Below are 23,824 nucleotides of genomic sequence, written 5' to 3'. Positions count from 1 at the left end.
TAGGCTGTGGGTGGTGACCCACAGCTATACGAGCGTCCAGGAGGACGCTCCAGAATTATGGAGGGCGGCCCTCATTCAGAGCGTGCGCCTCTGAATGAGGGCCCTAGTTTTTTATTCAAACCCGCTTCTGTGATTGCTCCTGCTACCACTCCGGGTCCACAAACAACCCAGAACATAACAGGCACCTATCTTAATCCCGACGCTGGAATACAGAAGGATGCCGGACCGATAGAGGTAAGTCCGGGGTCTTAGCACAGTTCTGGGGGTGTGTGTGTGTGTGTGTTAGGAAGCGTAGTGGACTTGGGGTTAGCTTTTTGGGGGAGGTTAGGGTTAGGCATCCCTAGGGGGCTATGGGGGAGGGTTAGGTACCCCCAGTGGGGAGGTAAGGGTTAGGCACCATCTCGAGAGGGTTAGGTTTAGGGTAGAGTAAGGGGGGGGGGGTTAGGGTTATTCAGCCACCGGTATTTCATACCCATTCCATTATATGAAAGTGCAGGGTTCTGCTTTGTATAATATCTCTTTGTGCAATTACTGTGGTTCCCTGTCAAAGGAACAGTGACTTTTGTATACCTACAGTACTCAGGGGCAAATACAGGATTTGCAGGGGTGAGAGGGTTCTGTATACACACACACACCATTGTATTATAATAATAATAATAATTTTATTTATATAGCGCTTTTCTCCCATAGGACTCAAAGTCGCTTTACAGACATCAGAAAACATGGTACATTATACAAGGATTTGGTGTTGCAAAAAAAGAAAAAAAAACAGTAGAAATCCACATCGAGATAATTAAAATCAACTGAAATCTAGAGAGCACAATAAGCATATTGCAGGGTTGGTGCACACATTTTGGGAATTAACTTCTATGGGTTAAATATTCCACCCACAAAGTTACGCCCAGAAAACACAAAATGGGTGTGGTTGCAGCGTCCTGACGCTAGGAGTACGGTCCCACCATAATAGTCAGGTCCATGTATTTTTCATCCCATCCACGAGTATACCAGGTGAGGCAGCCATGGTGGGTGCACTACGAAGGTTGCACTGTGGGAGATAAGCCATACAAGAATCCAAGACATATATGGGAAAACTGACACGTATTATTCATTACAGCAGAGGTTCCCAAACGCGGTCCTCAAGGCTCCCCAACAGTTTAGGTTTTAGAGATATCCATGGTTGAGCAAAGGTGACATAATTAGTCTCAATTTGATATAACCACCTGTGCTCAGCCATGGATATCTCTAAAAGCTGAACTGTTGGGGAGCCTTAAGGACTGCGTTTGGGAACCTCTGCATTACATTATTACTAGCCAGGCATTGTGGACCTGAAACTACTGCATCAGCCTCCAAGCACCAATTCTGGCAAATTAAACCAGGCTGTTCGAGTTCTATCCCAACGTTTGGCTGCCAAGAGACAGCCACTGAGAATGTGCAAATTAATCCCGGATCATCCACTGAACCTGTCACGTCTGAGACTGGAGAAGAGGACGTGGTGGGCCTAAGTTGGGGAAAGAACCGGAGACGAGGGGCCTGGATGTACGTTCTCCTCATCCACAGGTCTTGAGTGTTGGCGAGACCTGGGCAAAGGTGCGGAGTCTAACCCACAGGATGGTGTTCGCCAGTGACCCCCCCAATTGGGATATGGGCTTAGCTGCACCCCGTGAGCAGGTCACAGTCCTTTGACCAGGTACCCAAGCCCTGCAGGGATAGAGACACTACACCCGTGGCCCAGCGAGGATATGCCTGCTTAGGCACCAAACAGTCCCTTAAAACACTGTATAGAAAACACCTTGACACGAGGATCAAATGTCAATAAGGATTTCAAGTGGGAAGCAACTCACGGTTACTTGAGACGTCACCAGAGACAGAAGGCACACGGGTAGAGGTGGTATACGTTGTAGCACGGATGTTCACTGGAGACGTAAGGCACACAGGTGGGGATGGTAACACTGCTGCACGGGTATTCACCAGAGACGTATAGGCACACAGGTAAAGGTGGGTACACTGCTGCACGGGTATTCACCAAAGACGTAAAGGCACACAGGTAAAGGTGGTAACACTGCTGCACGGGTATTCACCAGAGATGTATAGGCACACAGGTAAAGGTGGTAACACTGCTGCACGGGTATTCACCAGAGATGTATAGGCACACAGGTAAAGGTGGTAACACTGCTGCTGTACGTGTGAATAGGAACCTGGACCGGGAACTCACTAAAGCACGCTAGGAGACAACCGTTGTTCAGGCAATTTCCCATAACCTGTGGAACAGTTTTATACCCAGGGGAACCCTTAGACAGGTGCACAGCATCAGCTGAAAACGAGCCTATCAGGGAGAAGGGTCCAGTCACATGGGCCGACTGTCATGGTGGCGCCCATGTCCGGATTTGCGATCCCGGACACCAGCCCTCCAGGAAGCCACAGCATGCGGGGAGAATACTCAGCTTCTTCCCCGCCGTCGTGCAGGCCGACCGACCACCCAGGATGAGAGGGGAAGCCGGCGGTGCGGTAAGCGGGCGCCGATCCCCGGCTGAGCCCTGACAGAACCCAAGTTCCATTTGCCAGGTTTTCGGGTGATCACAGACTGTTTTCCATTTTCAGAGATCTGTAAAGTGTAAAGTACATTTCCATCTGAGGCCTTATTCATCTGGTTGAGAACCACAGCATGTTTGGATAGTGATATCACTTTTGCAGGGTGATGCCCAGAAGGCTTTGCCATCATGTTTAAAGTTCTAATATCGACACAGTTATCGTGCTTTGAATCACACTACTGTACCATGTCAGAATGCTCTGTTTGACATTGTGCTGTAAACATTGTCAGTAGACCTGGTTCAGAGTCGTATACATGATGATGTTTTCGCAAATGGGAGATGTAGCAGATAGCTTTAGGAGTGGGGCTCTCCATGTCATTAGGTCCTGCCCCGTCACAGCAAAATGCTGTGATTCGCGGGTCTGCGAGGAGGGGGCGGTGCTAAACTACGCAATTTGTATTATTTTAGCCCTGCCCCTCCGAAAGAACACATGAATTACCTGTATAATCTCCCCATCCTGCCCTCTTCAGAAAGAAGTGGGCAGGATGTAGGAGATCCACCTACTCCAACTTCAGGGAGAGTAGGCAAGTATGCTGCAATGTAAGGGGTGCAAATACATTTTTTTACATACAGCCCACAATTTCTGTACAGTTTTATTTTACACTGCAATGTTTGGACACTCCCAGTGATGGATTTCACCTAGGGTCTGCAGCCCCCTCCCCCAGTAAAATCTGCCACTTCAGTGAGTCAGTGCATTCTGTGATTGCAGTGGCTATTCTCACAGTGACTGGCAGTTGCCTCCCATTGGAAGTGCTACCTGCCAGTCACGCACAGGACAGGCAGCCCCAGGGGGAGGTGTTTTCTTCCCCTAGGACTGCCTGTCCGGGCTGCCATTAGCAGACAGCAGCTTCCAGTGGAAGCCACTGCTCTGCCTTTTTGGGCTGCCCTGTGCGGCTTCTAGGGGCTGCAGCCAATGTACGGTGCCACCGGCCACTTGTGCACATGCACCAGTCCTGCCAGATCCATTGCGCAGGCACCAGGCCAGCCAGCTGGAGTAGCAGCAGCAACAATCCCCCTCATGCAAGAGGGTAGGAGTCTCTGCTGGATAAGCCCCTCCAAAATCTAAAGGCCCCCATCCATCAACAATCAATTGGGGCAATTCTGCATTTTGAAGATGATTGTGTAAAAAAAAAAACCTGCAATTTATGGGGTTCACAGATCGCAGATTCCAACCAAAAAGTGATTGGAATTGGTGACTGAGATTGTCCAGCATGTTGGATTTCATAGACCAATTGGGGCTTCAGATTGCCAGTGTATGGTAACAATAAGCCAGTTTGCATGGGAACGGGAGAGAATCACAGAATCTGTGAATTGTTTTTTTGTGATTGCTGATCTATGGACCGCTTAAATCTCTCAGCACATTTTAAATCTGCCCCACCTGTAGGGCAACAGGGTTTTGTCACGTGTAAAGTTCCTTCGTTTTGTTAGCTTTGCTCCCCTCTCGGAAGCAGCCCCTATACCCTTATCATTCAAGGCTACATTGGACTTAATTTATTAACATAATTATTTTTATACTGCTGTAGCACACCGTCAGTGGAACCACACTAGCATCCTCCTTTTGTCAGAGCTTCCCCTGTGGAACCACACTAGCATCCTCCTTTTGTCAGAGCTTTCCCTGTGGAACCACACTAGCATCCTCCTTTTGTCAGAGCTTCCCCTGTGGAACCACACTAGCATCCTCCTTTTGTCAGAGCTTCCCCTGTGGAACCACACTAGCATCCTCCTTTTGTCAGAGCTTCCCCTGTGGAACCACACTAGCATCCTCCTTTTGTCAGAGCTTCCCCTGTGGAACCACACTAGCATCCTCCTTTTGTCAGAGCTTCCCCTCTCTTCCTCCTCGGACACAGCTGTGAATCACTGAAGCATGCAGGAGGCGTCTTTCTGCTACAGACACCTCCTGCTTCTTTTGTATATGTTAGCATTGTTTCTTGCGACCAAAGATGCAATGCTAAATCCGTACACATTAGAATCAGGGCCTGTGCCGCTGTGATCTACTTTGTTGTTGCGGATATCAATTCCGTATATTGTGCCTGATTCTGAGCTGGGAATAAAGCAAGAAAGAGCAAGTAAATATGGAAAATAGTAAAACCATGTTGCACTGCAGGTGGGGGGCAGATTTAAAATGTGCAGAGAGATTTAGATATTGGAGGGGTGTGTGCAGTGGTGTCCCTCCCCGCGGTGTCACCCGGGGGTGGGATGTTGAAAAGGGGGCGTGGCATCACTGGGCGGGGCCTCACAGGCCAAACCCCCGTCGTCTTGTTCTTCTTACCGGTGGGGGAAGTCGAGTGTGCAGGAGGGGAGTTGCGGACTGCCTTGTGGTTGCAATGTCGGCTCCCTCACAGTGACAGGAGCGAGTGCTGCACTTAATACTACAGTGCAGCACCTGGCTCCTGTCACTGAGGGGTCTGCACCTTGGTGTCACCCCGCAGCGGGTGACACCCTGGTGCGGCCCGCACCCCCCTTGTGATGCCACTGGGTGTGTGATTTGCACCTCTTGCATTGCAACATGGTTTGTCCATATACACAGTTACTTGCTCTTGCTTGCTTTATTCCCAACTCAGAATCAGGCCCATTGCTTCCTTGTTACTTACCTTGGTAATCCTTTTTAACTTTATTTGTATGCTGTCATACACTGACCTTTTAACATTTAATTGTTATTCTGTTTACCTTCAACCCTGACATTGGCATGTATACTGGACTAATTTAAATATTGCCTGCACATTATAAATTATCAGTGAAAGTGACTACACTAATATTATATGGGGATGTAGTTAATAGACCGGCGAACTACATGCTGCCAGTCTATATCCCGACAATAAAAGCCCGATGTGGGACTTAAGATAGGCGGCGAAATACCGGCACCTGTCACGACCAGGGTCTCTCGGCATGGTAGTCGACGGGTAATACCTGTGAGGACGCTATGGCGAGGGGCGTCTGGCGGTGGCAGTGGTGCCTGGTTAACAGCATTGGCTGTGCGTGGTTCTGTGGGGGCATACTGTCACTCTGGTCTGGTTAGGCCTGGGGGTGCTTCCGTTCCATTCTGGCATGGGCGCCGCCATCTTGTCTCCGGTCAGGTGACCTAGTTGCCCTATCCTGTTGTGTCACATGCTCCTCTCTGACCAGTCACGGCTGAGCACTGGGGATTTAAGGGAGTTCAGAGCTCCCTTGCATTGCCAGTGCATCGTGTATCTCAGCCTACCTGAGAGGGAGTTCTCTGTGCTTATTCTGTTCCTGTGAATTCGCTGTCTGCCAGTCTGCCTGTCAGCTCCTAGCTTCCGCTGGACTACCCCACTTCCTCCATCACCCTTGCCCATACCTGAGTGCCTGAGCCTGCTGACATCCTGCTCATTTGCCTTAGTTCATTACCTGCATACCTGGCTTTCTATTTCCTGCATCACTACCTGTATACCTGCTTGATCATTTTCAGTCTCACTACCTGCACACCAGGACAGCTCTAATTGTTTCTGCCTGGACATTAACCCATTGCTCCCACCACAGAACTTTTGTGCACATTTATATATTCCTGGACTTTTATTTACTGCCATAGTTTATGTCTACTCAAGCACATATTAAAAAACCTAGGCCCTGATTCAGACCCACTCGCAAGCGGCTGTCCGCTCGCAAGTGGGTCGATGTTGTGCACTGCGCATGCGCACGACGGCGGGAGCTCCGTCGTGCGCATGCGCCAGACGCGACGAGCGAAGGAAAGTCCTTCGCTCCTTGTGTCTGATCAAAGGGGGCGTGCTGTCGATGTTGATTGACAGCACGCCCCCTTTGGTGGGCGTGCCGGGGGCGTGCCTCCCTGACGGGGGCGTTCCCAAGGGAACGCCTACCGTCAGAAGCCGGCCCACTGACATCACTAGTGATGTCAGTGGGAGTGATTTTGGCTCTGATAGAGCCAAAATCACTCCGGGCCTTGCGGTTGAAAACCTCAACCGCAGGCTCCGACTCGCAGTTTCGATGGTCGCGATGGTCATGACCATCGCGGCCATCAAACTGCACGCTCGTATAGGCTGTGGGTGGTGACCCACAGCTATACGAGCGTCCAGGAGGACGCTCCAGAATTATGGAGGGCGGCCCTCATTCAGAGCGTGCGCCTCTGAATGAGGGCCCTAGTTTTTTATTCAAACCCGCTTCTGTGATTGCTCCTGCTACCACTCCGGGTCCACAAACAACCCAGAACATAACAGGCACCTATCTTAATCCCGACGCTGGAATACAGAAGGATGCCGGACCGATAGAGGTAAGTCCGGGGTCTTAGCACAGTTCTGGGGGTGTGTGTGTGTGTGTGTTAGGAAGCGTAGTGGACTTGGGGTTAGCTTTTTGGGGGAGGTTAGGGTTAGGCATCCCTAGGGGGCTATGGGGGAGGGTTAGGTACCCCCAGTGGGGAGGTAAGGGTTAGGCACCATCTCGAGAGGGTTAGGTTTAGGGTAGAGTAAGGGGGGGGGGGTTAGGGTTATTCAGCCACCGGTATTTCATACCCATTCCATTATATGAAAGTGCAGGGTTCTGCTTTGTATAATATCTCTTTGTGCAATTACTGTGGTTCCCTGTCAAAGGAACAGTGACTTTTGTATACCTACAGTACTCAGGGGCAAATACAGGATTTGCAGGGGTGAGAGGGTTCTGTATACACACACACACCATTGTATTATAATAATAATAATAATTTTATTTATATAGCGCTTTTCTCCCATAGGACTCAAAGTCGCTTTACAGACATCAGAAAACATGGTACATTATACAAGGATTTGGTGTTGCAAAAAAAGAAAAAAAAACAGTAGAAATCCACATCGAGATAATTAAAATCAACTGAAATCTAGAGAGCACAATAAGCATATTGCAGGGTTGGTGCACACATTTTGGGAATTAACTTCTATGGGTTAAATATTCCACCCACAAAGTTACGCCCAGAAAACACAAAATGGGTGTGGTTGCAGCGTCCTGACGCTAGGAGTACGGTCCCACCATAATAGTCAGGTCCATGTATTTTTCATCCCATCCACGAGTATACCAGGTGAGGCAGCCATGGTGGGTGCACTACGAAGGTTGCACTGTGGGAGATAAGCCATACAAGAATCCAAGACATATATGGGAAAACTGACACGTATTATTCATTACAGCAGAGGTTCCCAAACGCGGTCCTCAAGGCTCCCCAACAGTTTAGGTTTTAGAGATATCCATGGTTGAGCAAAGGTGACATAATTAGTCTCAATTTGATATAACCACCTGTGCTCAGCCATGGATATCTCTAAAAGCTGAACTGTTGGGGAGCCTTAAGGACTGCGTTTGGGAACCTCTGCATTACATTATTACTAGCCAGGCATTGTGGACCTGAAACTACTGCATCAGCCTCCAAGCACCAATTCTGGCAAATTAAACCAGGCTGTTCGAGTTCTATCCCAACGTTTGGCTGCCAAGAGACAGCCACTGAGAATGTGCAAATTAATCCCGGATCATCCACTGAACCTGTCACGTCTGAGACTGGAGAAGAGGACGTGGTGGGCCTAAGTTGGGGAAAGAACCGGAGACGAGGGGCCTGGATGTACGTTCTCCTCATCCACAGGTCTTGAGTGTTGGCGAGACCTGGGCAAAGGTGCGGAGTCTAACCCACAGGATGGTGTTCGCCAGTGACCCCCCCAATTGGGATATGGGCTTAGCTGCACCCCGTGAGCAGGTCACAGTCCTTTGACCAGGTACCCAAGCCCTGCAGGGATAGAGACACTACACCCGTGGCCCAGCGAGGATATGCCTGCTTAGGCACCAAACAGTCCCTTAAAACACTGTATAGAAAACACCTTGACACGAGGATCAAATGTCAATAAGGATTTCAAGTGGGAAGCAACTCACGGTTACTTGAGACGTCACCAGAGACAGAAGGCACACGGGTAGAGGTGGTATACGTTGTAGCACGGATGTTCACTGGAGACGTAAGGCACACAGGTGGGGATGGTAACACTGCTGCACGGGTATTCACCAGAGACGTATAGGCACACAGGTAAAGGTGGGTACACTGCTGCACGGGTATTCACCAAAGACGTAAAGGCACACAGGTAAAGGTGGTAACACTGCTGCACGGGTATTCACCAGAGATGTATAGGCACACAGGTAAAGGTGGTAACACTGCTGCACGGGTATTCACCAGAGATGTATAGGCACACAGGTAAAGGTGGTAACACTGCTGCTGTACGTGTGAATAGGAACCTGGACCGGGAACTCACTAAAGCACGCTAGGAGACAACCGTTGTTCAGGCAATTTCCCATAACCTGTGGAACAGTTTTATATCCAGGGGAACCCTTAGACAGGTGCACAGCATCAGCTGAAAACGAGCCTATCAGGGAGAAGGGTCCAGTCACATGGGCCGACTGTCATGGTGGCGCCCATGTCCGGATTTGCGATCCCGGACACCAGCCCTCCAGGAAGCCACAGCATGCGGGGAGAATACTCAGCTTCTTCCCCGCCGTCGTGCAGGCCGACCGACCACCCAGGATGAGAGGGGAAGCCGGCGGTGCGGTAAGCGGGCGCCGATCCCCGGCTGAGCCCTGACAGAACCCAAGTTCCATTTGCCAGGTTTTCGGGTGATCACAGACTGTTTTCCATTTTCAGAGATCTGTAAAGTGTAAAGTACATTTCCATCTGAGGCCTTATTCATCTGGTTGAGAACCACAGCATGTTTGGATAGTGATATCACTTTTGCAGGGTGATGCCCAGAAGGCTTTGCCATCATGTTTAAAGTTCTAATATCGACACAGTTATCGTGCTTTGAATCACACTACTGTACCATGTCAGAATGCTCTGTTTGACATTGTGCTGTAAACATTGTCAGTAGACCTGGTTCAGAGTCGTATACATGATGATGTTTTCGCAAATGGGAGTATTTTTTTGCCATTGCATGCGTCTGAGTCGCACTGCGCACGTGTTTACCGTATTTGCACGCTGCAAGTCTTTATTCACAGTGTGATTGACAGGCAGGGGGAGGCAACAGGGAGTGTCTGCTAAAATCGCAGATGTGCCTCAACCGTTTTGGGGGCGCGTCACATCCTGGATCTGCGGTCCCGTACGCAGGACACAGAGCTCCAGAGCCTCAGTTACGTTGGCCATTCTGAGTGACCATAGACTCACTCAAGGAGTGGATGTTTGCCTGATCTGCATCTGATCCTGCACATGTGTATGCCGTGGACAGCTGCGATGGGTCCATGGGTATCTCAGTACATATCCCCACAGCTGTTCTATTAGCATATTTTTGCAAATGCTCAGCTGAAAAATTGCATCTGCAGCAGCATTAGAGTACAGCTCTGAATCAGGCCCGTGTCAACAATTGAACGATCGACATGGCGTACCATTCCTCTATGAAGTGCAAGCGGTGCCATTCACCACTTGCTCCTGGTTCAAACTCTAGGATAGGCTCAAGTGATTGCTAATTGCAATTGACTCCTTTAATTCCCTGCCTCCCATTAAAAATTTTAACTGTACATTCATATCAACAGCTCGAAGTATTCAATTAGTATTTTTAATATATTTAACTTTAATATTTTGAATTGCATTGTTAGGACTATCTCCACCCAAACTGCTCATTCTCTAATTGTAGGTCCTTCCATTCTCAGGGAATAATTTTGTTTAGTTAGAGCTGGACAAGCAACAATATTCTTTTATGTATTGTTTATTTTTGTGCTGACAATAAAACTAGATGTGGATACTTGTCTTGTGCCTAGGCCCTGGACTGTCAGTACATGGACATGACTGGTCTACTTCCAAACACTCAGCAGGTCACTGATTGCATGCATTCCCAATCAGAATCCTCAACAGAAGCCAGCTGGGCTCAGCCTAGAGAAGACATAACACCTCTCTCAGGTGTTACCACTAACCTCCAGCTCTGATGACTCATGCAGGGAATCAGTCAACTACTTTAAAAGCCTGCTCAGTTCATTTCTCCAGTGCCTGAGTATCATTTGTGCATAAAGAAATGCTCCTGCTTCAGAGCTATACTTTCCAGTATACAGTAGTTTGCTTCCAGTATTCAACTCCGGTATTCGGTGTCCTCGACAGCAGCACTTCCATACAGACATTCCCATTGGCAGTGTTTCCAGGCAGTGTATCATACCTAAGTGCTTTGTTATTTTCATGGTGACACCAGCCACACTGGACTGCAACCTGGGTCCTCACTGGGTAAAGTCCATATCTTCTTGCGGGGAGCCCTGGTGTAGTCTGCTGAAGTTCTTAGACTCCATGCCAGTGTATTTGGCAGTGCCAATTTCACCTGTTTGCATTTATGATCTATGTGCATGTGTGTACTCTGATACACTCGCTGTCTGTTTTTAAGCTCCAAGGTTATTGCATCTATTCCATGTATCTTAGGAGCAGAGTAAAACGCACACATAGCGTGTCTGCTGCCCTCCTTACCACTGTATTCGTTTTATGTTGCATGTTGTTAGTGAGTTTGTTTATTTTTTATTGGCTATAGCCTATCATAAAATTTTCCATACCCCACCATACATAATTATGTTTATGGTGTCTTAAATAAACTATTTGTTTTATTATCTATTTTGTGATTATCACTTTTTGCCATATACGGGACCTATAGGAGGTGCCAGAGGATTCTTTTTCTTACATATATGTATTAGGGAAGGTGATCCCCGATCCTTTCCTCTATAGGCAGCAACCTATTAGGATAAGCGCTAGCGCTACCTTCATCCCCCTTTTTCTAAACATATATCTTAGAAGATCACCATTGTAGGTTTAGCAGCAGTACTTTGCTCGTAAAATATGGCATATAGTCGAGAGGAACATCTAAAATAGCTAGAACTCTTTGGAGAAAAAGCTATGACCAACCACTATGTGGAAACGATAGTATCAGAAGAAACTTTCTGTGATCTATACACAAAATTAGATAAATGAGAAAGTCTTGAAATAAGACAATGGTGGGAAAGCACCACATTGACAAAGTATATTGAAAAGGGTATGATCCCGAGAGGCCTGAGGATCATTAAGAAAGCTTCCTTTTTATCTAAAAGTGAGGAGTTTTCCAAACAATGGAATGAAACTCTTGATCTCTGCTCATTTAAATTAATGAAATTAATTATTGAAGAGAAATTTCTATAAAAAATCTAGAAGAAGAGATCTTGAGCATAAGGAGGAAATTAAAACCTATAGAGAAATTGCCAAAAATCAAAAACCTTGAGGAACTAAGAACAAACTTAGACGAATGGAGAATGATATCATAGATCAGAAGAAGAGAAAGTTCATGAGGGATGAGGAAGACTATAGAGGTGACTATAGAAATTGGAAGGAATATAAAAAGAGTGAACAAGCTACATGGAGGTTGAATGGAAGAACAACAGAAAAATGGATTCCAGAAAGACAGAAGGAAGACCACAGTAGACCACCAGTAAGAAACAGACTACACTCTAAGAAAGAACAGGAATGGAGGAATGAAGAGAAATCACTCTACAGTCAGAAATATAAGTACCCCTATACCACTCATTATGCGAAAAATTATTATGGAGATCAAAAAAATATCCACCGCACCACACATGAACAGGAATATACTCGGTCAATGAAGGGAAGAGTCCCAAGCAGAGACTGCCCTGATACAAAGACCCTCATTAGAAGTTTTAATAGTGGAAGGGAGGACCAACAAGAAATCAGCAATATATCGGCAAGAACATTAATGACTCGTCTCAATTAAGTGCATTGGGGAGAAAAGAGATATGAAAATAAAGAGAGAAATTATGAGCATGCAGAAGAAACAGAAGAGTTCCTTGATGCTTTTTTAGAATTGGCCAACCAAAATATGTCCCCCGACAGAATAGAGCTGCCACTTACAACACAGAAGAATCCATCCAACAAGAGAAGAGACCGGAGAAAAAGAAATTCAACGTCACAAAGCGCGGCAAGCGAGGAGGACATCAGGTCAGACTCAAAGATACTAGGAAGAAGAGAAAAGAAAAAAGCGACCAAAAAGATGATGCGCAGGGGATATTCAACCTGAGTAAGCATACTCTATCCCCTGCGGAGATTAATGTACTTAAAAAGGGCCTCAAGTTTGCACCCACCAATGAAATTAATAGATTCAATACCTTTATAGATCTCCATAAGTTCACAAGGAAAATCACCCTAAAGAAATTCTTCAATAGGAAGGAACACCAAATGGAGATACCATTAAAGGAAGATTCATACACACATACAGATCTTAAAGAAAAATCCACCTTTTTTCCTCAGCATGTGAAGGGGAATCTGATTAGCACGTTCAAGGAACTAATGGAAGATGACATTCAGAATATGCCAGAGAGAATTGATGGGAAGCGGAGGCATAACCTATCATCCAGTGAAAGGAAAGCCCTACAGGGACTCAAAAAGAATGATAATATAGTGTTGAAACCCGCAGACAAGGGAGGAGGAATAGTCATCATGGACAGAGAAACATATATAGAAGAAGCTAACAATCTAATGAAAGAGGAAGGCACATATGAGCTTCTGGGGAGTGATCCGTCATGTACGTTTTCCAAGGAATTAGGTGAAATTCTCAAAAAGGGAAAAGAAAGTAAAATACTAACTAAGAAAAAATTCGAATATCTATATCCAAAATGCCCTAAAATTCTGGTGTTCTATCATCTCCCCAAATTACACAAGGGCCCAATAAAACCACCTGGTAGACCGATAGTGGCGGGAATAAATTCACTGACATCAAATTTATCTAAATACATAGACCAATTTTTACAGCCTTTAGTGAAAAAACAACGAAGGACACCACACAAGTATTGGAAATTATACAAACTGTAAAATGGCAGGAGTCTTACATCCTAGCTACATGTGACGTTAAATCACTATACACTTGTATAGAACACGATAAGGGGTGTAGAAACATCAAGAAGATTTTGGAGGAAGACTCTGATCTGGATATGATACAAATTGAGTACATTTTGGAAGGAATTCGATTCATTCTCACCCACAACTTTTTCTGGTTTGAGGATAAGTTCTATATCCAGAAGTGAGGAACAGTGATGGGTACTGTGTTTGCGCCATCTTATGCGAATCTATTTTTGGCACAGTGGGAAAAAGAGGTAATCTGGATGAATAACATCTATCAAGAGAATCTCATTCTATGGGCACGTTACATTGACGACGTTATAATTATATGGGATGGAGAAAGAGAACTGCTGGAAAACTTTATTTCCAGCATTAATCAGAATGATGAAAACCTGACATTCATTAGCGAGATAAGTAAAAAGATTAACTTTGTTGACCTCACCATTTTTATTGATAACAAAATAGAAACTAAAACATTCTCCAAACAAGTTGATTGTAACAGTTACCTAAATGCAAACAGCAATCATTACCACAAATGGGTAACAAATATCCCAAAAGGACAACTAAAACGTATAAGGAGAAACTGTTCGAAAAAAGAAGATTGGGATGAACAATCAAAAATCTTAATTGAACAATTTAAAGATAAAGAATATAATATGGGCAAACTAGAGAAGGATCGAGAAGAGGTAGAATTATTGGAAAGAAGTACCCTTCTACAATATAAGGATAAAAAGGAAACTACACAAGAAAACAATATATTATTCATTACGGATTTTTCAGGACAAAGTGGACTCCTGGAGAAGTCTTTAAGAAAACATTGGCACATATTGAAGGCCGATGAAGAACTTAATATTTTCCTACCAAAAATGCCAAAAATCGTGTATAGAAGAGCTCCGACCATAAAAAATGCTTTAGTAAGAAGTCATCTTTATAAGTAAAAAGAAGAAAGAAACACAGGGAAATACCCTGGGATTTTATAAATGTGGAGGATGTTGTGCGTGTAAAAAAACCAATAGTCATACTACCAAACCTATTGTTGATATCATATCATACACTACGAAGAAAAATTATAAAATAAAACAAAAATTGACATGCCACTCAAAAGGAATGATATATTTGTTGACCTGCCCTTGCGGATACCAGTATATAGGAAAAACAATACGCAAATTGTCTGTACGCATAAATGAACATTTAAATAATATAAAAAATAATAAGGAAAGTCATAGTGTTTCTAAACATTTTCAGGAGAAAAACAATAGCGATCCTTCGAAACTAATGTTTGCGGGTCTGAAACAAATATCTATTCCATGGAGGGGTGGGAATTTGAATGATAGTTTACTTAAGGAAGAAACGAGAATGATTTTTGAATTAGGAACACTACAACCTAATGGCCTTAACATTGATTTTGAGTTGACACCATTCCTCAAATCTTAAACTAGTGTCTGCAGTTGATTATTTCTCAGACCCTATACTATCGTCCATTGTTAACTATTAAATATTAGCTTAAACAAAATGAGGAAAAATCTTTCTCTTTTTAACTATATATAATTTTTAATGTTGTTTACAATGTTTGTCTGTCATGTCCGTTGAATGTCCTTTGTCCAGTGACCCTTCATATATGGTTATAACAAGTTTGAATGGTAGATTTTCTACTAGTGAAGATAACTCCAAGATGATGGAGAATATGAGATACTTTAAGGCAATTTAATCCCTGGCATACCCATAATGGAAGCCCTGACATCGAGTGGAGGCACGATGGGAGATCACGTGCCCGTCTCACTTCGTGATCGTAAACCGGAAGTGACGCTGATGTCATGATACAGCGGACTGGAAGCTGACGCGGGACTGGTCCTGTTCCATCTCACGATCGACAGTCACAGGAAGTGACGCGGACACTATGGTGCCACCGGCCGGAAGTGGACTAAGTGCGGCAGAGCGGGAACTACAGATCGAGGAGGTATAAATAGGTTGGTAAGAAGGACATCCACACACCATCCTGAGGAAGCCTAGTAGTAGGCGAAATGCGTTGATTGGAGGGGGACCCGATTCACATCTGCAGTATGTAGGGCACCCCAAGTTTGCCGGCAAACTACTTCAACTGACCTACTTCCCGAGAAAGCCACCATTTGGAGGAGCATCACCTAGTGCGGTAAGCACACGTTTGTACTCATTTGGAATTGGTACCTGAGACTGACATTATCTAGGAGGATATTTATATCTAACCACCTCATATATTTGGATTACAAATACAGGATCTTAGGAGCAGAGTAAAACTCACACATAGCATGTCTGCTGCCCTACTTACCACTGTATTCGTTTTATGTTGCATGTTGTTAGTGAGTTTGTTTATTTTTTATTGGCTATAGCCTATCATAATATCGTCCATACCCCACCATATATAATTATGTTTATGGTGTCTTAAATAAACTATTTGTTTTATTATCTATTTTGTGATTATCACTTTTTGCCATATACGGGACCTATAGGAGGCGCCAGAGAATTCTTTTTCTTACATATATGTATTAGGGAAGGTGATCCCCGATCCTTTCCTCCATAAGCAGCAACCTATTAGGATAAGCGCTAGCGCTACCTTCATCCCCCTTTTTCTAAACATCCGTACCTCTCATTGCACTCATCCTACAGTGCCAACACATCCGTGCATCTAATTGGATGCTATGCGCTGTTCCCACAGTGCCATCACATTTGTGTATCGTATTGACGCTACTCGTTGTACCCATAGTGCCAACACATCCATGCTTCTCATTGTACGCTATGCGCTGTACAAACAGTGCCAATGTATCTGTGTACTGCATTGCATGCACAAAATTAACATCTCTCAGAATATCACAGCTATACCCACTTTGGGGTATTCCCCCATAGAAACAAAATCTGGACTGTTGTACTACAACTAGACTGCTGCATGACAAGTATAACTGTTTACCCCAGGAGATGGCAACTTAAGCTGCCCATCCACTAGGCGATTAAACCTAGCGATTGAGCGATAACGACTGTCGTTATCGTTCAATCGCTTGGAAATCGTCCACAAATCATGCAGTAAAATGCCCCAAACGACCAGCGATGCGCGATCCCACCGGTCGTTTGCGTCGTCCTGTTTTGCCTGTCAATTAGTCATTATTGGACATCGCTATCGTTTCATCGTTCATGCATTGGTGCACGTTTTCAAAGTCGGAATGACCAACGACCAACATATATAGATTTCAATAAATATTTCAGCCCACTTTTATTAACAACTGCTTTGAAAATCGTTGGTCTACGGTCTTTGGTCGCTTTGTGCAATCGCTTACAAATCGTTCATGCACATGAACGATAACGATCATCAGGAATTGATGAATGATTTGTGAAGATCTTTTGATCTTTCAGGGACAAGTCTACTAGTGGATCTCCCTTTATATGCTCATGCCCTTATATGCCAACCAAGAATCCCTTCAAATCATGTCTCTTTATGCCATGAATCAAGATTTCCATCACAGCCAGCCCTAGCCTTGACTTACCTTCACCAGCAGCAGACACTGGGATTGATTCTTAGTCGGACACACGTGGCAAGATCTCGTGGATTTCAGCATACTGCACATGCACCAAAGAATGACATTGGCAACTGCGCATGCACCAAAACAGACTTAAGCACACAGTTTGCTAGTGCGTATGGATGTGGGAGTGAACATAAGTTCTCCCTTTATATGCACAATACACTGTTTGTCTTTTTTGTTTATATACAGTTGTTCATGTTTTTAATAATACATAATAAAACTTAATTTTTAACAGGCCATCTAGGCCAATACTCTACACCTATTGTGTGCCCCCACAAAGAGTCTTTCTTTTTTTCTCCCTCTACTTGGTTTATGTGTCATAAACAGACTCTGGGGAGCACCACGAACTTACCAATAATATAGATCTAGTAGATTGAGATCTTAAGATCAGCTTTGGGAATATTTTGTCATTTTTGTAGTCCTCATAGGGTTTTTTTAGAGATATATTATTTACACTATTGTAGCAGAATATTTTTCAGTTCGGTTTCCAATATATTTTCTTGTGTATTCCTGAGACCTTGGCAGGCACATCTCCATGTTGGCCTGACAAATACCCTCTGGTAGTACCTGTGGAGACGGAGCATGGCTGCCACCATCTTGGATTTGTTCATTTGACTACATGGGCCTACCAAATTCCTACAGCCATGTTCACATGACCTGTCTGGCCAATAGGCTCTGGGAGCACCATATTTAAACCTCAACTGCTGGCATGTTCATTGCCAGAACAACACTCTTCTTCATGAGAGTGATATCCTGACTCCTGGCTGCAGTGGCTTCCAGCTTCTGTTCCAGTTTACTATCTGCATTTCCAAAGTTCATCAGTATCTGTCTGCAATTACCAACTACCCTTGTTTACTTTTGCACCCTGCAGCTTATTCAGTCTGCATTCATCTCATTACCGGTGGGGGAAGTCGGGTGTGTCTCATTATACACCGATGCATTCATCTAAATTCTACTCTGCAGTATGCAGCCATAAGTATCTACATCTCTTACAGACTATCACCAGCACTTTACTGTTGTCACACCTACAGCCTGTCACTGCTGTACCACAGGTATGCAATATCCATTGTGCTTCTGGCACTCCATTCCGGGTATTCATCATACTGCATTCATAATATCCATACAGCCATTAGAAGAACTGGTCTAAATGAGAAAAAGCTTTATCAAGGCCTCAAGCTTCTGCTTTTCTCTTAACCACAATTCCAAGGGTCCTGATCTGAAGCTAGAAAACCCCAGTGACATGACAGGTATATATGTTGGAAGTCACTGTAAAATAGTAAACACAAGTGCTTCATGTAAATAAGCCCAGGAGGAGACAACTAGGCTGCAGCCGCCAGAATGAACCTATCAACGCAAAAAAATTGTCACAAAACTGGGAATTAGTCATACTTATCCTGTCCAGCGATGCTTCATCAAGCTGGGTCACTCCATCCCAGATCATTGTCACTCCATTCCTGAGGGTCATTTGCGCAGCCATGTTAACTCTGATCACATAAGTGCTAGTATCCAGTTTCTACCTGTCTGCTGTGCTCACATGACCACCTTCCCCTACCCCTTGCAAGAGCGCCGTATTTAAAACTGCACCTGCCACTAGCACATAGTTGGAATAATGTGGTTCATTACCTCTCTGTATCCTCACTCACAAGTGTGTATGTACCATCTCCTATCCGCAGCATGAACCTGTGCTGCTGTCTGCTAGATTCCTGCAAGCTCCTGCCGCTTCATCTGCTACCCAGTTCTCTGCTGTGTCCATACTCCAGTCTGCACCTGACCAGCCTGTGTTCAAGCTGCTACAATCACCGGTCCCAACCTAGTTTAAGCTTGTGGTACCACTCCGGTTCTGTTATGCTATCACTTGTCCCAGCCTGTTTCAAGCCTCAAGTTCAATTCTGGATCTGTTATTGCCATCACTGGTCCTAGTCTGGTTCAAGCCTCCGGTCCCATTCTGGTTCTGTTATTGCTATCACCGATACCAGACCCATTCAAACCTATAGTCCCATTCCAGCTCTGTTGCTGTTACCTCAGGTCCCAGTCTGGTTCCACTCTGGCTCCGTTGCGGTTACCTTCGGTTCGAATCTGATTTAAGCATCTGGTTCCACTTCGGCTCCATTGTCAACAAGGACTTCATCAGAGGGCTGGCCTTCCACACTCCTTCAATACTTTAAATAGGCTTAGTCGTCCAAACACAGGTAATACATTTAAAGCAGACCATTTTGTTACAGCTCTTGTTAATAAATACATTGATCTCACAAAGCACAGCACAATACTTAGTATCTAACAGAGGGTATATTATCCAAATACACAGTAAAACAATTGTATAACAGTAAATAAAGCATCTTTTGCTAGTAGACTGCTATGCAGTAAACATATATACTTTCTGTGAGGTTACTTCTGAAATAAAAATACAATTATAAATATTTTTAAAATTTGACTGATTGTTTGGACCCCTCCATATATCTTCTGAAGGCGAACATCCACATGACGATATTACTGAGCGATTGCACAATTACGACATCGTAATTGTGCAATCGCTCAGTAATCGTGCACTTTTGTTGGAAATGACCAGCGATGCGCGCTCCCGCTGGTTGCTTCCGACATCAATCATCTGGTGAATATGCCGGTCAATCTGTCGATAACAACAGATTGGGCATGTTCACAGATGATGGAGGGTTCCTACACTGAACGACGCTTGTTCAGTGTAGGCACAGCACAGACTGTGAAACGACTGCACGATTACAATGTTGTAATCGTGCAGTCGTTTTTTGGTCTGCTAGTGGATATGCGGCATTAGAGTCCTAGTAGGAGACAGACAGGCCCATGAACATGTTTGAGTCTTGATTTCCATGCAGGTTAATCAAAAACATTCTAGCAATTAACATTTGAATAGTGCATTGGTTCCTTAGGGTTACAAACATGTGACCTTGACATTATATTAAAAACTTTACTTTGAACCTTTCACATACTTTGCACAGGCTTTCAAAGCACTGCTCATATTCTGCAGTTTTTATCCCAAATAACTCTGCATGAAATGTTGACCATGTACGTTTAATTCCACATATATTCCACCTAATTAAAACCGCCTTAAAATGATGGATGAGGAGCGCTCTGCACTGCCTCCATTCGTTTAGATGAGCCGGCGGACTGACCTCTGACATGCGCTACTGTGCATGAACGCCTTTACAGTGCATCTTTAACCTCCGCGTGGATGTGCAGAGACTCTCAGCAACATTAGTGCCATTAAGGCCCCCATAGTGTGCCACTACCACATAACACTAGAAGCATACTGCTGTACCGCCAGAAGCATAGGCGCTGTCATCATTTGGCGCACTGCAATGCCTAGCGTACCCTTATCGCCCCAGGCTGCATCCAGCACAGAAACTGCCTTGTACTTGTTTAACCCTGAGTTCAAGCCGCCTAAATAAACGTGAGACCTGGTTAAGTTGCCTCAAGTGTGAACTTACCAGCACTCACACACCTGCTGCACAACTCAGGGTCTGATTCAGCAAGGATCGCAACTGCGAATGCAATAGCGATTATGCATGCAATTGCACTGCGATAGTATGCTAATCCAATGAGATCGCTATTCCACTGCAGCACAACATAAGGATGCCCACTTTACCTTACACTCATCCATGTTTAGCAAGACTGCGAAACCATCGGTACCATCGCAGCCTCACGCACACTTACACAAGCTCTGACCTTACTTAAAAATTGCTAACCTCGTTGCACGCTATGAGTACTCAGGCTGCGTAAGGCATTGCAGTGGATAACTTATGCACGCCCCTTCCAACGGCGTTGCAACGAACTGGCACGTCTGCGTTTCGCCGACCACACCCACATCACCACCCCCAAACGGCACTTTCTGTTAATCACTCTGCGTGGTCTCTGCAATCGCAGTCCCGATCGCAGTGGCCGGTACGCGCGGAACTCAACAATCGGACGATTGCGTGCATATTAGCAGTTGCGATCCTTGCTGAATCAGGCCCCCAGCACTTAACACTAGTACTCCTGAGGCCCAGCGTAGTATTAAGGGTCACGCTACTAAAATCTGTTACCAGTTTATGCTGCCAGAGGGCTGTCCCAGCCAACTCTGATAATAGAAAAAAAAAATCTATCCACTTTTATGTGATCAGACAATATCTATAGCATTCCTTGGTTGAGCGGATCATTACGAAGTATAACTGGCACCTTTACTGTAACTAGACATGAGAGAGTGAGTTGTAAAACCTGTCTAGTAGTGTCAACAAACGCACAACAATAAAAGAAAAAGAAAAAGAAAACCCTAGACAAACCCTAGCTGTCCTCCCACACACGAGTCCCAGGTTGAGAAGGAGGAAGTGAGGAGCAGCAGAGTTGTAGCAGTCATTACACCTCAGTCAGCCGCCCTCACACTGCTGTGACAGGAGCAGCAGCCTCGCACTAAGCTCTCTCTATGACAGAGCCCATCAGTAGCATGCTGTCCCCAGTCACCCCCATGACGCCACGCTTTGGGTGATTCCTACAGAGTAACGAGCAGCATTGGAATGAACCATACGGGGGATCCAGGGGAGCCCCCGACCTCTCCGACTATAGGCAGCAGCGGTAGGAAGCGGCTGAGTGTGGGGGAGCTGAGGCTGTACTTTGAAGCCAGGTGCTCGGCAGAGCGGGACGGGGAGAGGGAGCCGAGGCGGAGAAGGCGGATGGGGAGCGGGAGCTGGCACAGGAGCAATGGGGAGGTCTCAGAGGAGCAGCGGAGAGGGAGCTGGGAGCCACCGCAGAACCACGTTGTTATCCCCCAACTCTTGGTGACAAGTTCCGAGGAGCAGCCGCCCCCTAGCCCGGCCGCCGTGCTGATAGATCTACCCGGCTGGAACGGGATGAGGAGCGATGGCTTGCTGAAACTAGCCCACCGGCGGATCACAGGCTCCAGCACGTCCCTGTCCTCCACCGGCTCCTCTTCTGCGCTGGAGGACTCGGAGGATGATCTGCTCAGCGACTCGGAGAGTAAGAGCCAGGGGAACGTGGACCTGGAGCACAGCGAGGAGCAGAGCCTGGTGAGTCAGCCACTTCCACCACTTGCTGCAAGGGTCACTGACCAGGTGCCACTCAGATTGTCTGTCTGTAGACTGGCATTACAGAATATGACTGGCACACAGGTCAGGGCATAACAGTGATTGGCACACAGAGCATAATATTGAGTGGCACACAGGTCAGGGCATAAGTGACTGGCACACAGGGCAGAGCGTAATAATGACTGGCACACAGGTCAGGGTGTAATAGTGACTGGCACACAGGTCAGGGATAACAGTGACTGGCACACAGAGCATAACATTGAGTGGCACACAGGTCAGGGCATAAGTGACTGGCACACAGGGCATAACAGTGAGTGGCACATAGAACAGGGCATAACAGTCCCTAGCATTTGTGATGGCTAGCTGGTCGTTAATGTTAGAACATGGCTAGCCAGGCCTCAGCTGGGCATACCTGAGGATGCATTTAACTAATGTGCCTAATAAAGTTACTGCTGCTTTTTTGTGTTTTTTAACTGTTGATGTCAGTGATTGCATATCTTTCCCAGATCCTGTATTTGACATCCTATGTAACCCAGTATATGTATCAAAGCTTGGAGAAAGGTAAAGTACCAACCAATCCGCTTCTGTCATTTTTAAAATACAGCCTGTAAAATGACAGTTAGGACCTGATTGGTTGGTACTTATCTCTCCAAGCTTTGATACATCTCCCCCCTATATAAAATATGCTTCTAGTGAGGGTCATTTGCTAACCATACATGGTATGTTTTTTAATTGGAGCAATTGTGAACACTATGAAACTGCACAATCATAGCTGCACTGTATTTATCTGCTTTTGGTGTTTTATAAAACACCAAAATGGGGAATAGTCTGTCCACATTACTGTGTACAGCATCAGGATTAAGGAACAGTAATATTTTCATTTCACAGGACTATCTGTGCTCACATTAGTCCCTCCTTGATTTTAATCTTACTGTGTTTCTCTTAAAATACAGTCACCCTACTTTTTTTTTGTTTTTACAGTTGCTTATTTCAAGAAAGTAATGGGACATTGCAGCCCCCATTATTACATATTGGCCAAGTAATAGGTGTACTTTTGTAGTTTCTACTTACGCTTTCATGTGCACTTCACTTCAGACTCTTCTGGTATCTGATTGAAATCATTTCTCATACCCTTTGCATAACAATCACTGTGTCCCATAAACTAAGGAACCTCTTTCAGCTCATTTAAATGTCTCATTCTGTAAAAACATTTTTTATTTTTTTTATTTTTACCTGGTGTATCTCTATGCCAGTGCTTGACAAATACTGGTCACCATGGCAATTGGATTTCCCAATAGTGGGATGAATTCTATGAATCCCGGTTGTCCCAGCATCCTCGGAGATTTGTGGGCATAGAATTCCACTGTGGGGCAACGTGATAACATGAGTTGCCTCTGGCTACATTTAAATTGTGCTACTGTCCAGGTGTGTATCTAGGGGTCCGAGCTCCCTTGGCAAAGTAAGGGACTGGCACCCCCATATTGTAAATAGGGTCCGTGCGCTGTGAAAAAGGTGTGTGATCTCGTTCGGCAGGGACATAGCCAAACAATAGTACCACCAATTGAAATCATGCCACACAGTAGTGCCTCTTACTCACAGTACACCACATAGTAGGGTCCCTTATTTATATTACACCACACAGTAGTGCCTCTTACTCACAGTACACCGCACAATAGTGTCCCTTATTTATATTACACCACACAGTAGTGTCCCTTACTCACAGTACACCGCATAGTAGTGTCCCTATTTTACACCACACAGTAGTGTCTCTTACTCACAGTACACCACATATTAGTGTCCCTTATTTATATTACACCACACAGTAGTGCC

General features: G+C 45.3%; 1 protein-coding gene across 1 annotated transcript in view; it reads left to right on the top strand.

Annotated features, from left to right (window-relative positions):
- The first annotated feature begins 21,330 nt into the window (after window positions 1–21,330).
- Window positions 21,331–23,824, top strand: part of ITPKA (inositol-trisphosphate 3-kinase A) — a 113,458-nt gene continuing 110,964 nt past the window's right edge. Inside the window, exon 1 of the mRNA XM_088471293.1 lies at window positions 21,331–21,976. Within this exon, the coding sequence (XP_088327419.1) occupies window positions 21,467–21,976 (510 nt within the window). The 5' untranslated portion in view covers window positions 21,331–21,466. The remainder of the gene's footprint in view (window positions 21,977–23,824) is intronic.

This window comes from Taudactylus pleione, unplaced genomic scaffold, assembly GCF_031769625.1.
Source record: "Taudactylus pleione unplaced genomic scaffold, aTauple2 ptg000113l, whole genome shotgun sequence".
Taxonomy (NCBI): Eukaryota; Metazoa; Chordata; class Amphibia; order Anura; family Myobatrachidae; genus Taudactylus; species Taudactylus pleione.
This window is presented reverse-complemented; position numbering and strand designations above follow the sequence as displayed.